The 17,565-nt window shown below is 46.6% G+C and overlaps 2 protein-coding genes across 6 annotated transcripts; one reads left to right on the top strand and one right to left on the bottom strand.

Moving 5' to 3' along the window:
* Positions 1 to 1,708: 1,708 nt before the first annotated feature.
* Positions 1,709 to 12,432, bottom strand: AP4B1 (adaptor related protein complex 4 subunit beta 1). 5 transcript variants are annotated; one of them, XM_007076354.3, is made up of 11 exons: positions 12,404 to 12,432; positions 11,835 to 12,021; positions 9,885 to 10,109; positions 9,289 to 9,419; positions 8,561 to 8,708; positions 7,542 to 8,038; positions 6,209 to 6,292; positions 5,346 to 5,449; positions 4,452 to 4,659; positions 3,948 to 4,229; positions 1,709 to 3,687 (listed from the first exon to the last, which is right to left on the bottom strand). In XM_007076354.3, exons 2-11 carry the CDS (start codon positions 11,945 to 11,947, stop codon positions 3,260 to 3,262), a joined length of 2,220 nt encoding a protein of 739 aa, XP_007076416.1. In that variant the 5' UTR covers positions 11,948 to 12,021; positions 12,404 to 12,432; the 3' UTR covers positions 1,709 to 3,259. The 5 variants fall into 5 exon arrangements, with proteins under 5 accessions (XP_007076416.1, XP_042854168.1, XP_007076415.1 ...); XM_042998234.1 differs by lacking the exon at positions 12,404 to 12,432 and adding an exon at positions 12,228 to 12,376; XM_007076353.3 differs by lacking the exon at positions 12,404 to 12,432 and adding an exon at positions 12,129 to 12,376.
* Positions 12,433 to 12,612: 180 nt separating this feature from the next.
* On the top strand, positions 12,613 to 17,452 carry DCLRE1B (DNA cross-link repair 1B). Its single transcript, XM_007076351.3, has 4 exons — positions 12,613 to 13,039; positions 13,730 to 13,895; positions 14,463 to 14,645; positions 16,238 to 17,452. Exons 1-4 carry the CDS (start codon positions 12,851 to 12,853, stop codon positions 17,323 to 17,325), a joined length of 1,626 nt encoding a protein of 541 aa, XP_007076413.1. The 5' UTR covers positions 12,613 to 12,850; the 3' UTR covers positions 17,326 to 17,452.
* The last annotated feature ends 113 nt before the right edge of the window (positions 17,453 to 17,565 follow it).

Raw genomic sequence — 17,565 nt, forward strand, 5'->3', positions numbered from 1 at the left:
GTGTAAATCTATTAACTAAGAAAATCTGTCATTTGCCTCCCCTCCCCCAAACACCCAATATATGAGAAAGGGATAGAATTATTGTACCAGAACTCCCATTCGAAAAGGGGGTTGGGGGAAATGGGGGCATTTAAGAGCCACTAATCCATGGCAATAAAATTATGGTCAGGAACTACACAAATGATTGCCTCTGCAATGTTCTAAAGCACCATGGTCATCAGAGGGCACCCATTCCATGCGTTACATATACTACTTCCCAACCAAGGCAGACATCAGACGACCATTTTTCTAAAAGCACAATATCAACTACCCTCAAGGATTTAAAAAATATGCATCTACTTATGTATCACATCATCACATGTGTCACATATGTCTGCCAAGGCTAGAGAGAGCTCCTAGAGAGAAGAAATATAATTAACTCCATGGTATATTTAAGCTTTAGTCATTTTGCTTGTAAATTAGCAAACCTAGGCTACAGTTAGACATCGTTTCTTCACTGAGATTTTAAAATTACACTTTCTCAGAAACAAGTTTCATCTTCTATTCTGCCCCACACATTACAGAAAAGCAACCAAGTAGGACTTAACCTTTTATTTATTTTCTAAATTAAATATTTATTTATTTATTTGGGGGTGGGGGGAGAGAGAGAGAGAGAATGCATGTGTGCACAGTGGAGGGGCAGAGAGAGGGAAAGAGAGAATTCCAAGCAGGCTCTGCACTGAAAGCACAGAGCTCAATGCAGGGCTCAAACTCACGATCCCATGAGATCATGACCTGAGTCCAAGTCAGACACTTAACCAACTGAGCCACCCAGGCACCCCAGGACTTAATTTTTTAAAAGTTCCAATATCTGGGATCGTTTTCGTAACATTTACTCAATTGCTGAGCCATACCTACTTTTTTTTAGATCAATATTTCAATTATAGTCTGTAATTTTTTAAAAAGTCAATTTATCCAATCTCTACATCCTGTTCCCTTGCACTTTAAATGGACAGCACTTTACACTTTGATTTTATTTCTTTTAGTACCCAAAGAACATTCACATTTTATGCATTTTTTTAAATTTTAGTGTTTTATTGGTTAAAAAAAATTTTTTTAATGTTTATTTTTGAGACAGAGGGAGACAGAGTGAGAGTGGGGGAGGGGCAGAGAGAGAGGGAGAAACAGAATCCAGAGCAGGCTCCAGACTCTGAGCTGTCAGCACAGAGCCCAGTGCAGGGCTCAAACTCACAAACTGTGAGATCATGACCTGAGCTGAAGTCAGACACCTAACGGACTGAGCCACCCAGGGGCCCCAAACATTCATGTTTTAACCAAACAAGTCAAACTATGGAAAATGCAATTCTGAAGCTGTTCTGATCACGCTACATCTAATCCCTGGGGACCCATGATCTAGATCAGTCATTCTCAATGGGGGGTGATTTTGTCCCCCCAAGGCACCTTTGGCAATGTCTGCAGATATTTTTGTTACAACTAGGGGTTCTATTGGCATCTAGTGGGTATAGACCAAAGATGCCGCTAACAATCATCCTACAGGACACGGGAAAACCCTCCACAATAAAGAATTATCTGGCCCCAAATGTCAATTTTGAGAAATCCCAGTCTAGATAGACTTCCATTATGATTGTGTTTGATTGATACAATATAACAAAACACACTTCAAACACCAATCCCAAAATATCATCAGAATCTAATTACTTACAGCCACTCATTCAATAAACATTTATTGAGTAATCACCATGTGGCCAACTATGGAGGTAGAAGGAAAGAAAATCACTGTCCTGGGAAATTGTCCAGGGGGAAACAATGCACAAACCCCAGGCCCTTGCCAGAAAATTCAACACTGTCTGTTATATACTCTTCTTATTAAGAGCCTAGTTGAGAGAAGTGAGGGGTGAAAAAAAATTTTTTAAGGTATGCAGTCCATTTATGTATCTAGGTTGAAGAAGTCATTGAATTAAGCTAGATGATATTTGGATCATGTTATCTTACGTCCTTGAAGAAATGCCCTAAGTTCCATGTTAAAGTTACATTCTCTTTCACTGAAGAACACTGTTAAGTCATGACAAACCCATTGCTAACTTCCCATAACAATTTTGTACCTACCACTCAGTGCTACCCATGTGAAACTATGTGTAAATTTCTCTTAGAAATTAATATTGGAGGGTTTCTTCTTCTCTGATGACAACTATATAACTACTTCTCTTCAGCCTGACTACTAAATCACTTACAGAGCTACATTGGAGACTCCTCTCTACCAAGTATGTAGGCCCTTAAGCCTGAACATTTGTGTACCTCCCCATCTCTAACCAAGCCGGGCTTAAGAGGTATTTCTACTTTCCCTGTTGTAGATCCTCTGGTTGTCTATAATTTACTGGTTATTTGTACTTTAAATCATTTTATTACATCTGCTCTTGCCATAAGTTGCCTCGATTAATGTATAAAATGTGGGTAGGTATGAATAAAATTAAAAGCAAGGAAGAGTGACAGAAAACAGTTACAACAGTAGCAGGGGGACACATGCACTGGAAGCCTTGGCAGCTTGAACAGGATCCATAATGAAGGCAGTGAGGGTCACAGAACACTTCCTGAAAGAGCTCATGACTGAGCAGAACACTGACAGACAGACTAGATTTCACTTAAAGAAAGAAGATAGGAGGGTAAGGAAATGTTCTAGCTAAGAAATAAAAGCAAGTACCAAAGCACAGAGGTGAGAGAGCGCCTTGTGCATTCAAGGAATGCAAGTGGTTTGCTTTGGCAAGAACAGCGTCTGGGCAAGCAGTGAGATATGACGCGGCAGAGGTACTCTGGATACTGCACTAAGGACTTTGAACTCTGGCCTTAAAAAGCACGATTAGGAATATGAGGCCAGTGAGGAATTTATTGCAGTAACACAGGGAAGAAAAGATGACCTCCACAAACGATGACTTCACCAGTTTCCATAGACTTCAGGCATCTTTAATGAGTACGACAATCCCTAAAACGGATTAGAAAAGAATCCAAATCCTATCCTTAGCCTGTTCCCATCCCCTTACCAACATTAACCTTTTCAACATCACCTGGAAAAATGGGGTCATCCACCAATAGGTATGAGAGGAATAAGCCAACAGTCTTTGGACAAAACCATAAGAATCCTGATTCTAAGATTACCCATTCTCCATTGCATTGGATATCATCTGGACTTACAGGCAACTCTAATAAGAAAAACTAGGAACTCTAATAGCTGTTCATCTCACTTAGGACAGGCAGCAAGAATCTGTTATGATTTTATGTCTCCAATTGTTCCAAACACAGTTTCTAATACAGAAATAAAACTATTCAGCGTCTCGGTCCTCGGCTCATTTTGTTTCACAGAGATCTGCATTTCCGAGTTCTCGGACTCCAACAGCAGTTCTGTTAGGAACAGACACCCAGTGTCATCCTGAGCACTGAGATAGGCTTTCCACGGATGAGCCCCGGCCCTGCTCATTGCGATGGTCTGGATGTTCACTACTTGTAGGGCCATCTGGAGAGTGTCAGGATGGACTGCTCCCCGCCAAGGGAACACCTGCTGATGAGCAACTTTCAGGCTAAACCAAGTTTTCTCAAAATACTCAGCAGTAAGCTGGCAATTGGGGACTAGCACGAGGGCTCCAGAATCAGGGAGTTCTTGTACCCTCTCCTTGTTCTCTTCAGGAATCAGGGGACCTAAAAGAGTCAGAAAGCTTCTGTAAGAGATCTTCTTAATCTATAGGAACTATGTTTTCTATCTAGATTTCCAAAAATACACAATGTGACTTTTATCTTTGGATACATCATTAAAATCACCAACGAGGAACTTCTTTCTTGCTCACAAAGACTTCAATTCAGGCAACAGTCTGAGATATAGCTAGTACCCTACTTTCTACCAGTCATTACAAAAGATAAAGAGTTTTCATGATAAGATCTAAAGTAAGGACTATTTTTACCTGAGGTGGCAAAGGACGCAGTGTCAGGAAGCTCTGGGCCCCGACGCTCTGCCCCCTGGTATTTAGAGATGGTTGCCCAGCGGGCTTTGCCATAGACTGGCACCAGCGTGTTGAAGTCTGAGGCCCAGCTATTCACAGGTCTTTCTGCCTGATCTTCCAAAAGTCCAAGAGAAGGGTCAGATTTAGGGCTACAGAGGATCCGCTTCACTTCATCAATGCCGGCTAAGAGAAGGCGGTAATAGAAGAGACCTCGGTCTCGTACTGCCATATTCTTTTCTTCCTCTGAGGTGAGACAAGAGACCGAGTTAGTTACAAACAAAAACCAAAACACTCTTTCTACCCTGTGCCAACCACAACGGGGAAAACAAAAGGAAGGAGGGAGGAAGCCCCAGAAAATCATTAACATTGTCTTCTTGGGCACCAGACATGACTCACCCAACAGTGTAAGCTGTGAGGGTATTTACCATCTGACACGGCAAGTGCGACTCCCTCGGAAGAGCCTACCTATGCAGTAATGTAACAGGCGCCCCAGCGCGTCCTGGCACTCGGCGGGCCGGGAGAGGAAAAGGCGCAGCAGCGCAGTGAGCAGCTCCATCGTCACGGCTGGAAACGTCTCTGACTTCACATTCTCCACGAAGTCTTCCAACACATAGGGAGCATTGGGAATTCTCTCCCCATGGACACCAAGGAGCCAAATAAGGGCCTGTTTCCCCTAGGGAATGAAGGGGTAAGAGCAGGTGCTCAACATTCGGCTGTCTGAAACACGGTGGCAGGTTCGACTTCCCACCCCCGCCCAATGGCAGCGGAAAAAGCATAATCCTACATTTACTTCAACTCGCACTGCATCGATCCTCCACCCAACACCACTCTTTACAACAAATACGAACAAAATGCTACCACACGAAAGGAGACTCAAGACTCTCATAGCCCGTGTTGGTTAGGTAATAAGGCTTTTTCAGTTAGGGGGCCTCCGCCCCAGTCTAGGGTTTAATGTATCGGTGGAAGCTACTGAAACACTCCTCTAACCACTTCATGAAAGTGGTAATTGACCTAGAGTGCAAATCAAAGTAGGTAGGCCTGTGGTGAGGCCCAAATATCTGTTAATTCCACAAATGATTCTGATTCTCATTCCAGCTGAAAACTCCATTGTCTAAGCCTCTGACTCAAAACTGTTCAAGAGAACGATGATATTAAAGCATCTGTAATAAAAACCATAGATCAATCTCCAGTTTTTATCTCTTCTATCCTATCTATACCCAAAAGAGAATCTGAGGTGGCAGTCAATTCTAAGGATAGCCACATTCAGACTGGGTAGAAAGAAGAATTAGATTCCATTTCACAGAGCAGGGTCCCAAGCATTCCCCTTCTGCCTGTTAGTAAAGGAGAATTACCATCTACCTCGCTATCTTGAATGTTCTCCTCACAGCCGGGCAGGGCCTGACACACAGCTTCCGTACACTGAGGACACAACCAAACCAGGTCTCGGAAAGTTTGCACCACCACTACAACACAGCTCAGGATACAAGAGCACAGGATTAGAGGCTCCACGCAGGAAGGAATCTTAAGAGAAGTCACATATTCAGACTAGTTTGCTAGATGAAGTTCGGTAAAATGGGTGTTGGAGGGGTGGTCAACGATTATCTGAGAAATGTCTGACACGGGCAATAATTTCTTACATGAATGCTGCTCCTTTTGGATCGCTAGGAGGCTAAATGAGCTAACATGTGCAAAAGCGCTTGGTAAAATGTAAAGCAAATGTGGGGTCATGTTCAATGATATTCTGAAGACGGTGTAAATGGAGCCACCAGTGTTGGAACTAGGGTGAGGCAAACAAGGTGCTGGGGGTGTAAAATTTAAGAAAACATGCAGGGTTAGCACTTGCACGAACCTGAGAGTGAGTGCCTCTTTAAATGTTTGCATCCTGGGTACCTTGCTTCCCTCACCCCAGTCCCAGCCCTGGAAGCCACTGCTGCCATAAAGCAGTAAGAGGGTAAAGCTGGGGAATTAACAAGCACAGCATCCTAGAACCCTTCATTATGTACAGAACAGCCTTGTAGAGTCATGGCAACCTGAAAACCCCCTACCTGTTAGATCTATGGACCCTATGCTTCTCTGATGGCAACAGACGATATAACGCAAAGAAAAGTTTAAACCTCTATGTTACTGAACAACAAGCATTTTTGGGGGGCAACTACTACAGGGCAAGCAATTGACAAAAAAAAGCAAAACAAAAAAATGCTCAAAGGGTAGCCAGCCATTACCTGTGGTAATGTGCTCTTGTCGAAGCCCCAGCAACTCTGTTAGAATCTGCACACACTGATCTGTGTAGGTCCTGGCGATACCACCTACAGAGGAACAGAAAGCACAGAAAAGTGGTAAGTCACATACTAGCACCTCGTTCTAAAATAATTTCCCACCAGCCAAACATAAGAGAACCAAAGATACTTACTTACTTTATTTATTTATTTATTTATTTTTTCAACATTTTTTATTTATTTTTGGGACAGAGAGAGACAGAGCATGAACAGGGGAGGGGCAGAGAGAGAGGGAGACACAGAATTGGAAACAGGCTCCAGGCCCCGAGCCATTAGCCCAGAGCCTGACGCGGGGCTCGAACTCACGGACCGCGAGATCGTGACCTGGCTGAAGTCGGACGCTTAACCGACTGCGCCACCCAGGCGCCCCCAAAGATACTTTAAAAAAAAAAAAAAAAAATCACACCTTGCTTGATCTTCCCAAGTTTGGTAAAAATGATTTTTCCATCGAACAACGTTGAAAACTTTCAGTAACAGAGGTATTCACGTGGCAGCCAGACACGAGGCCACGGCTTGGTACAGCACAGCTGCACAGGAGTGTCCCTGCTGGGAACCCTCGACAGTAGTCTCCTGACTGCAGGAGTTCTACGATCTCCTCTTTGTTCCCTCCTCCTGCCCCTAAAAATAACCAATCTTTATTCTCATAGGACGGTTCCTTCTCCTCTTCCGCTTGAAGCCCTCCAACAAAACGTAGTTCCCCAGCTGCTTTCATTCTGTGAGTCATTCTGGCTTTTTGAATTCCACACAGAGTAGTATGAAAAAGCCTGTGATATTTAGGACTCATTCTGCGCCGCTCTGCACTGAGCACGATACACAGCCCATAGTAGAAGCTCAATAGACAAATGGTCAATTGACACAGGACGTTGAGTCTGGAGAGCTGGGTTCCAGTCGCACTTCAGGAACTACGTGACCTTCTGGCAATAACCTTCTTGTGCCTGAGTTTCTTCATTTCTAAAATGAAGCGATAACCCTTGTCCACTTTTCCTGACTGCCTCCCAAGACCGTGCTAAGATGATATATGGGAAAGCATTCTGGACAGCAATGTAAATTTTAAGTACTATAGTCTGAGTTACCTGTAGCCTCTATCCTGGCAGATACGGCAACACCGGTGTTGACGAAAACACCTCCCCCCCCCACTCCTTCTGTGGTCACTGACTCCCAGTTCTTTGGTGCATGGTACTTTGTCTCTGCCGCAAGATTCGTTCCTGTTTATTCCCTACGGTTCCACAGCTTTCTGGCTGGCCCGAGCGCTCAAAAAGGAAAAGCGGCAGACACCTACCTATGGCAAAGATGGCAGCCTGGGCAAAGTCGGCTGACACATCGGTACAGTAGCCCCGGAGCTCCTCTAGCACCTGCTGCACGTTCTCATCGTTCACCAGCTCACACAGCACCTCCACCTTCTGCAGCTTGATGTAGTGCGGCTCCGAGTAAGAGCAAAAAAACTTTTTGTAGTGGCTGCTAAAGTGACCCGGCAGACTATGCAAGATCTGACGCACGTGACAGAGGGCAGCAAAGCAGAGCTCGCGGCTCTCTGAAGAACAGGCGGCCAGCAAAGGTCCCTTGACTTGCACAAGCACGTCGGTTTGTACGTGGGGGAATTTTTTTGCCAAGATCAGAAAGAGTTTCGTGGCTCCCATCACCACACCTGGGCTACTGCTCTTGAGAAAGCTATCCAACAGATTGAGAATGTCAAACAGCTCCTCCTCACTGCGGGGTTCGTAGCGTAGCAGAAAGTTCAATACTTCAGCCTGGCCCCATTGGTCCAGTTTTGGCATTCTGTCCAAGAAAGGAAAGCACTATTTTAGCAACCAAATGAGGACCATCTCCGTGCAACTGTCACCTGTTCATCAAAACAAGGAGAGAATTCTTGAAAACAGATTGTGCCATAACAGAATTATTCTTTTTAGGTACTATTTAAAGTGGACACAAAACAGGCTTTAAATTCCAAGAGGAGTTCACAGTACACATTCTCACTCATCTAAGGCCAAAGACCATGATTGCTATACCTAGATCCAGATTCTTTAAGACAACACAAATGGCTTAGTTTGGGGGACATAATGATCATAGAGGAGGACAGAACCTATTTCCACAGGATATTTCTGCCATCTCTCTATATGACCAAAAGAAACTAAGACAAATAAAAGAATATTCTCTCAATAAAATATGAGGAAACTAATAGCTACTGTTAATTTTACTACTCTATAGAAGTTGTTCAAGACGTCCCCTTAATCCAACGTATCAAGACCCCACTAGGATGCAGATCTCATCATAACAAAAAGAGGACTGAGGCATCCAAACCGATTTAAGAGATGGTGGGCGATGGGCTTGTTGATGACAACACCTCCTTCCTGTCTCAGAATTTCCTCTAGAGACCTCAGGCAGTTCACAACCACAATTGGATCCTGGTCACGCAGCAAACTGTATAATTCATTTACCAGAGCACCGTCTATAAAAGAGCATAAAGATCTCAGATAAAGAACAGTTTCAGAGTCACAGGAATAGAACCAGGACAATAGCTCCAGGCAGATAAAGCTGAACTTCTCTGCTACAAAAATAACAAAGGCAATAATAAAATGCAAAGCACAAAAAAAAGCCATCCCCAGACTGTTCTAAGTAGCTAATGCAAAGGATCTCACCTGGGCTCCAAAGAAAAGACTTCTCCAATCTCAGAAAATACCAAGCCAGCCTTTCTACTTAGAGACACATACAGGGGTGCCTGCGTGGCTCAGTCGGTTAGGCATCTGACTGACTCTTGATCTCGGCTTAGGCCGTGATCCCATGGTTTATGGGATTGAGCCCTGAGTTGGTGCAGAGCCTGCTTAGGATTCTTTCTCCCTCGCTCTCTGCCCCTCCCCCACTCATTCTCACTCTCTCACAATAAATAAATAAACCTTAAAGAAAAAAAGAGAAACAAGTACACAGCCACATTACGATTTCCTACCAAAGCCACGTGACCTTTTCCAAAGTCAAACATATAATGGAGACACAAAAAAATATGAATCATGATGGATTACACTGAAACTTACCCACTTCCGAGTCTCCGTGAAGATTATGCATCTTGGCACAACCAAGGACTGCCACCCTCCTGACATATGAAGCCTTATCTCGCAGACCATTGAGAATAGGCTGTTGGATGTATTCCTGCACACCAGGCATCCTAAGCAACACATCCTGGAGTCAGCCAGATCCTAAAACACTAGTTTTGACATAATTCAGGCCCTATGCCCTTAACACAGAAGGTTTGGTAAATGTTTGAATGTACATCTATCATGTCATAAAAAATTAGAGAAAGCCACTGGCCAAACTTAAAAAGTCATACTTGACTTTTCATTTGGAATAACATTGCATGGGCAACAAAACTATATGTCTACATAACTGTTTAGAGATCTTTAACCAAAAGCACGAACTATCTCAGCAAGAGTGAGGATGGAAAACTCCCTTTAAGGAAACCATAGGACATAGTTTTTCAAGCCTAAGCAATGGCTGAAAACCTGAGTTCAGGTTACAACTGCATGTTCCCCATGATTAAGAAGCTCAGATAAATTATCATCGTTAAAAACCTGCCCCATGATCTCCCGAATACATCAACCACTGATAAACAGTCCTGGAAGAGGGTACTCACCTGAGACTACACATGCTCCGTAATGCCAGCCCCCGCACCATTGGATTGGGATCCGAACAGTCTTTGCACAGCGTATTAATGGCCAAGAGAGCCAGATCTGGTTTCAGGGGGGCATATGTACACATGTACAGATAAACCAACTTCTTCTGAACAATATCTACGGTGGCACTGGCCTTCACCATTTCCATGAAAACACCAGACATGTCCAAGCCCTGAGTCATGTGCCTAAAACCAACACACATAGCAGGAAGAAGTAAAATACATAATCCCCAGCCTATAACAAAAGGTGTTTTACCTATACACATCCCGGTTATCCAACTAGATTATGAGGAAAGCAACCAGGTCTACGTTGTCTATCACATTGCACAATACTTCACACGATAGGCCTACAATACATTTTCTTCTATTCATTCAAGAAATAGTTATTGAATCCCTGGAACATTCCAGTGAAATTCAGCTTCTACATTCCAGGGATATGCTCTGGGGTCATAATTTTGAAAAAAGCATGGTCTCAGATCTCTAGCAACTCAAACCGTATTAAGGAGCAAGACAAAAACACCACTAATTACAATATGGTCGGTAAGTATTAACACAGAAGTAACAGACAAGGTGCAGTGGGGGATCAGAGGTCTAATACTGCCAAGAAACCATAAAATGTTTCCACAGAAGTAACACTTTAGTTGAACGAGCTGGAATTTGTCAGGCAGGTGTAGTAGACAGGTAATGATAGATGCTATAAGGCACACAGGCATCAGCAAGAATGCTACATTCTTTTGAGAGTCTGCGAGTAGTTGTGTTAGGGTGTTCTTTGGGTACTGTAAGAAATGTGGACTTTATTCTGTAGATCAGTTTCTCAAACTATGGTTTCCTACAGGAGTCAGATGGGGTGTCTGTTTAAAACACATATTCCTGGGTTCCATCCCACCCTACTGAAAGCAGCATTACTGGACTGGATGAAAACTTTGATTTTTCTTTTTCTTTCTTTCTTTTTTTTTTTTTTTTTTTTTTTTAAAGCACCGCAAGGGACTGTTGTGCATACTAAGTTTGTGAACCACAATTGCAGGCCAAGAGTTATATACATTCAAATTCATGTTAGAAAAATTCTACTTGAAATGAGGCAAGGTAACCTATTAGCAAGCTACTGCAATTGCTTTGGTAATAAAACCAGAAGAACAGGACCAATAAAAAATAAATACACAAAAATTCGTTAAAAAGAGGATGGATGGGGAGCTTGGGGGGCTCAGTCGATTCAGTTTCGACTTCATCTCAGGTCATGATTTCACGGTTTGAGTTCCAGCTCCAGCTCCGCGTGGGGCTCTGTGCTGAGGGCTCAGAGCCAGGAGCCTGCTTCGGATTCTGTGTTTCCCCCTCTCTCTACCCCTCCCCCGCTCACGCTCTCTTTCTCCCTCTCCCAAAAATAAACACTAAAATTAAAAAAAAAAAAAAAGAATAAAAGAGGATGGATATTTAGAACTGTGTATCCATACCATCTGACTTGAGAAGTGAAAATCGGGCCTCATCAAGACTGAGTCCCTCCCTTGGTCAGCTGGATGGTGACATTCATCAACCCAAACATAAGTGGAAGAGCAGGTTTGGGGAGAGGGGAAGGATGTAAGGTGCTATTTTGCAGGTCTTTGAAGAAATGTCCAAGTGGGAATGCCAAGCAGCAGGATATGTGGGTCTGAAGATACAAAGGGGTTTATGTACTAGATTCTATTGATCTGGAGGCGGGGGGGGGGGGGCAGCAGTGTAAGTTCAAAACATGGGCGTAACCACCCCGCAGAGTAAACGAAGTCAAGGAAGTCCCACAAAGGGAGGCTGCGACGGCCATGCAGAGAAGCAGGAAGCCCAAATCCTAGCCTGCCCTGAGTTCATTCACTCTTTGGGAGCGGCCGGGGGTGGAGGGCCGGGATGGGGGCTGCCACGGGGAGTTCGGGCGGTAGGGGATACCTAATCACTCGCTGGATGACATTCCGGTAGCGCAGCCTATCCGCCTGAATGTGAGGGTTACACAGAGCTTTCTTCAGCTCCTTCACCACGTCCTCGGAGCCAAGGTACGGCATCGTCCACAGTCGCGGGGCAGTCCCCGCACACCCCTAGGTAACTCGCCGGCTCCTCCCAGCCCTGACGTGGGAACCTGGGTAAAGCAAAGGTCAGTCAGCGGCGACGCGAAAGGCGTGATCTCGCCCCAGCCTCGGCTTCCCCGGGGCCGGGGCCGGAGTCCAGGCCCCAGCACACTCTCACCAAGCCTCTCCGCGCCCCGGCGAGCCCCGAACAAGGCTCTGTGGTTCCTGCCCGGGACCTGCAGGCCGGATCGCGGCGCCCCAACACCTCTCCCGCTACCTCGAGGCCCTCCGCCCCATTTCCAGCCGGGCCGCCGACAGTCTGCAGACCCCTCCCTCTCCAGTTCCAGCCCTTCTTGCGCCTCCGCGCGGTTGCCGCCAAGGATAGGCCCAGTCAAGCTTTCTGCGGAAGTCCCGCCTCCTTGAGGCCGACCGCGCACAGCAGCTGCCACTCACCTTCTCGCGGCCAGCGCCTAGCGTCGCCCGGACGCCGACCTTAGGGCGCCCTTCCCCCACCTCTCACCTCCAGGCGCAGCCGCGCGGCTCCCTCTGGTGGAGGCGCTGCGGGCCGTCGGAAATCGGCTGCTTCGGCCTGTCTCCGCCCAGCAGCGCGCGCTTTGAGCGCCCGGCCTTGGCCCCGGCTCCCGCGCGCGGGTAGGAGTGGCGCTCGGCCGAGAGTCTTTGGCGGTTTGCGATTCCACCCAGGACTCGCAAGAGCACGGCCACTTCCTTTTTCTCCCCACGCTAGGGACTTATTCCTCCTCTACTGGGCTGGCTTCCCGTTAGGGGTTCTGTCCGCGTTCTTGCCCCAGCGTGACTTTCTTCAGGGCGTGGTTGCAGGAGCCTCACGCGGCAGCTCTGTGCCCATGAAGATCTCGCTGGTGACCCTCCAGCCCCGCCACCATGAACGGGACCCTGATCCCCCATACGCCCATCGCGGTGGACTTTTGGAGCCTGCGCCGGGCTGGTTCCGCACGGCTCTTCTTTTTGTCCCACATGCACTCGGACCACACCGTGGGTTTGTCTAGCACCTGGGCCCGGCCCCTCTACTGCTCCCCAATCACTGCTTACCTCGTGCATCGTCACCTACAGGTACGGGGGTGGGGGGGTGCTGGAGTCCTCTGAGAGGTGGGCCGAGCATCTGGGTGGGGATTTCCTATCTGTCACAGCCTCAGACTCGTAGGTTAGGGACCAGGAGGACCGATTTTTACCAGTGCGGGAGTTGTTTGAACCCAGAAATACGTTCTTAGCCCAGAATGGGAGTGTGGTTTCTTGACTGGCTGACCTGCGATGTTTCAGCTATAAGTTGGGGAGATCTTTTGGTCCAGCTAAGGAAACTGTACCTGTATTTTCATATCAGCTAGGCCAGTGTTTCCTAAACTTGTCTCAGAAGAATCCACCTAATATGCTGGGTGACTATACACATTCTGCAGTACCCCCTCCCCCATTATCTCCCCCCCCCCCCCCCGTCTGATCCAGTAGATATAGGTGGTGCAGGTCCTGGAAATCTGGTTAGAATTTTAACAGGTTCCCCCAAGAGATTATTATGATCAGATAGTTTGAGAGACGCTGCCTAGAGTGTTTTCTGGACTCTTTCATTTAAACTGTAGAAAGGGCGGGAGGGAAGAGTGGGGGATTTGGGAGAATCTCTATTACAGCTTCTGCTACAGGGTGGTTTAGGATGTGGTCAGCTTTCCCTCACTTGGGTAAAGGGGTGATTCCTAACCCAAGACAGTATCGAGGAGAGTTTGTGTTCAGTAGAATGACCAACTTTCCCCCCAGGTATCCAAGAAGTGGATCCGAGCCCTGGAGGTTGGTGAGAGCCATGTCCTGCCTCTAGATGAAATTGGGCGAGAGACCATGACTGTAACCCTCCTGGATGCCAATCACTGCCCTGGCTCTGTCATGTTTCTCTTTGAAGGATACTTTGGAACCATCCTCTACACAGGTGGGCCTCCCAAGGGGTCTCTCCCACCTTCCCAGACTAGATACTACTTTTCTTGAGCAGCCTTAACTCAGAAGTCTGGAGGCCTCCTAGCTTCATCCCATGTGAGCACAGTGACCTTTCTCAACTGATTTCCCACGCTTTATGGGTCCAGACCTTGTAAAGAATAATAAAAACAGAAGCAGAATGGAGACATTTCTAAAAAGAAGCTATACTGTATTAGTGCCAGACTCCCTGACAGTTTTTCCACAGGCTGGTAAGCAAATGTCCATCAGCTGTTGAAAGTGAGAGAGGCTTGGGGCACTTGGGTGGCTCAGTTGGTTAAGTGTCCGACTCTTGGTTTTGGCTCAGGTCATGATCTCATGGTCCGTGGGTTTGAACCCTGTGTTGGGCTTGGTGTTGACAGTGTGGAGCCTGCTTGGGCTTCTCTGTCTTCCTCTCTTTCTGTCCCTCCTCTGCTGCTCTCTCTCCCTCTCTTTCTTTCAAAATAAATAAACATTTTTTTAAGTGGGAGGGGCTCGTCTTCTATACTTTTGTCTCTGACTCTCTGCCCCCCATATATTCTTCCAGGTGACTTTCGGTATACACCATCCATGCTAAAGGAGCCAGCCCTGAAACTAGGGAAACAGATCCATACCTTATACCTAGATAACACCAATTGCAACCCAGCCCGGGTTCTTCCCTCCCGACAAGAAGCTGCCCGCCAGATTATCGAGCTCATTCGAAAGCATCCACAGCATAACATAAAGATTGGTGAGTGGTTTCCTTTCCTTTTTCTCTCACTGAAAGCTAGCGAATCTTGGGTTTTGGGAGGGTTTCACGTGTCTTTTAGGTCTTCGTAGATGTCCCCTTCTCCATGAAACCTACCCTGACCACCTTATTTAAATTGCAATCTTCCAACCATCTCTACTCTCATACTCTCACATGCCCAACTCCTGATCTTCTGTAACCAACTGTTTTATTTTTTCATAGCATTCATCACCTTACTCTTATCCATGCTTCGATCCAAGCTATTACTTATTGTTTGTTCTCTACTTCTCTTGACACACACACACACACACACACACACACACACACACACTCACACTCCTTGAGAGCATGGATGGAGGTAGGAAGAAGTCTTGTTTGTGGAACAGAGAGGCAGCAGCCGGTATGGTGGACACGTAGTGGGTGAGGAGGCTGGAAAGGCAGGAGGGGCTGAAGTGCTTGCTTGTAAGCTTCAACTTGATCCTAAATGTAATCCCAAATGTAACTTCATCCAAATGGTTACATTTGGACAAAAAGCTGTGGAAGGTTTTTAAATAGGAGAGGGCCAATATTGCACTCATCACCTTATAATGTATTCCACAATTTACATGCTATCGTATTTGCTTTTTGTCTCCCCCTGCTAGAATTCCACAATGGCAGGGCTCTTTGCTTTCCTTATAGATATATCTCAGATGCTTAGATTAATGCCTGAGGAGGCAATCAGTAAACCTTTGTTATCTGAGCAAGTGAAATTTATCAGAACGTAGATATTCAAGTGAATGCTGAGCTTCAAATCAGACACATCAAGAAACCAACTGTGTGTTTGTTCTAGCGATTCCACAACAGCGTAAAACATTTTGGGGCCTTCTAACCAGTACTTATGCTTTCAGCATTTCCTCATGCAGGCGATCCAGTAACACTGCTGTCACATTTTTTTTCCCTAAAGCCCTCCTCAGATCATAATATTCCTGTGATTAAAATTAGCCATTTTCCTGGTGCAAACTCTTTAATAGCTCTCTTTCACTTACAGAATTAAGTTCAAGCTCCTTAGCAATATATACAGGCTCTCTATCATACAAGCCTTGCTTACCTCTCCTGTGTCATTTCCTGCCAGTTCCTTGTCTGCACTTTAGTGACACCGAACCACCCCCTTCCCCTGCCAGGTGAACTTACACCTGTCGTTTAGGACCGCTCGGTGGCCATTTTCAGGAAACCTTCCCTGTAATCAACTGGTAGATACTTTCCTATGCTCTCATAATAGTGTGTGCATGCTTTTAACATTGCTCTTGACCACTGTGTCTGGGTCCCCATGTAGATTACACTCCTTGAGGACTGAGGCTTGTGCTTGTTTTCATAGTGCCTAACACCAGGTAGATGCTGTCCTTTGTTGACCTGAATGAGTGAGTGGATCCTGTGTGAAGCCCTCCCCCATCCTCTATGTATCTCCGCTCAAATGCCACCTCCTCCCTGATACACTCCCTGATTGCCCTGTTAGTTTTGTGTGTTTTTGTTAAACATTTGGTTGATTTATTAGGATTCTCCAGTATCTTCTTTCTCTTTCATCCCTTGCTTTTCCCATTCCCTTTGACATCGTTCAGGACTCTATAGCCTGGGAAAAGAGTCGCTGCTGGAGCAGCTGGCCCTGGAGTTTCAGACCTGGGTGGTATTGAGTCCTCGGCGCCTGGAGTTGGTGCAGCTTCTGGGCCTGGCAGACGTGTTCACGGTGGAGGAGAAGGCCGGCCGCATCCATGCCGTGGACCACATGGAGGTCTGCCGTTCTGCCATGCTACATTGGAACCAGACCCACCCTACCATTGCCATCCTTCCCACAAGCCGGAAAACCCACAGCTCCCACCCCGACATCCACATCATCCCTTACTCGGACCACTCCTCCTACTCGGAGCTCCGGGCCTTTGTGGCAGCACTGAAGCCTTGCCAGGTGGTGCCCATCGTCGGTCGGCAGCCCTGCAGGGACTACTTTCAGGACAGCCTGAGCCCCAGGCTCTCTGTGCCCCTGGTCCCGCACTCTGTGCAGCAGTATATGAATTCCTCCTCAAGAAAACCAAGCTTGCTCTGGCTGTTGTTAGAAAGGAGACTAAAGAGGCCGAGAACCCAGGGTGTCGTGTTTGACTCCTTTCCAGAAACTGCTGATCAATCTCAAGGTGACATGGACTCGCAGGAGGCCAAGAATAACAACCTTTCTGGGCACCTCGAGAAGCAGGCTTCCCACCGTCCTTTGCAGATCAAAAAACCGTCGCTTCCGGACCTCTGCAGCAAAGAGCGGGATGGGGCCGTCCCTTTCTCAGAGTCCCAGAAGATGGTGACTGTACTGACTGCCCCCTTGAATGTGTCAGTGCACTTACGGTCTACAGATGAGGAATTTATGTCTCTAGAAACTGGGGAGGAAATTGGTGTGTGGCCCCACTCGGTCCCCAGGGGAAACCATGATGGCGCAGTAGCCACAGGGAACCAGAGCACTTGGATGGGCCAGGATTGTCCCCTGACTCACAGCAGCGAGGCAACCCCTCTCCTGGCTCCTGAGTTCAGGGGCCTGGCACTGAAATACCTTCTGACTCCAGTGAACTTTTTCCAGGCCCAGTTCTCTTCCAGGGGCTTTGACCAGCAAGTGGAAAAATATCATAAACACTTGCTGAGGTACAGGGAGGAGAATGACACCTTCGTTTGATCCAACACCGTGGTTGTAAAGATAGTGACCCATGGCTGCTGGAGAGACTTTGTTTTGGGCCTTACTTTTCTAAAAAAATTTTTTTTTACATTTATTCATTTTTGAGAGACAGATGGAGCACGAGCGGGGGAGGGACAGAGAGAGCCGGGGAGACAGAATCCGAAACAGGCTCCAGGCTCCGAGCTGTCAGCACAGAGCCCAACGCGGGGCTCGAACTCACAGATTGCGAGGTCGTGACCT

This window comes from Panthera tigris, chromosome C1, assembly GCF_018350195.1.
Source record: "Panthera tigris isolate Pti1 chromosome C1, P.tigris_Pti1_mat1.1, whole genome shotgun sequence".
Taxonomy (NCBI): domain Eukaryota; kingdom Metazoa; phylum Chordata; class Mammalia; order Carnivora; family Felidae; genus Panthera; species Panthera tigris.

Bases quoted from the DNA above. Each gene is read 5' to 3' on its own strand.
- AP4B1 (XM_007076354.3), bottom strand. From the start codon at position 11,947: ATGCCGTACCTTGGCTCCGAGGACGTGGTGAAGGAGCTGAAGAAAGCT. The intron at 8,039-8,560 runs GTTTGGATGCCT...TTTCTTGGACAG, and splicing joins GCCCACCATCTCTTAAATCG to AATGCCAAAACTGGACCAAT. The intron at 3,688-3,947 runs GTAAAAATAGTC...TGACTCTTTTAG, and splicing joins TGCGTCCTTTGCCACCTCAG to GTCCCCTGATTCCTGAAGAG.
- DCLRE1B (XM_007076351.3), top strand. From the start codon at position 12,851: ATGAACGGGACCCTGATCCCCCATACGCCCATCGCGGTGGACTTTTGG. The intron at 13,040-13,729 runs GTACGGGGGTGG...CTTTCCCCCCAG, and splicing joins TCGTGCATCGTCACCTACAG to GTATCCAAGAAGTGGATCCG. The intron at 13,896-14,462 runs GTGGGCCTCCCA...ATATTCTTCCAG, and splicing joins TGGAACCATCCTCTACACAG to GTGACTTTCGGTATACACCA.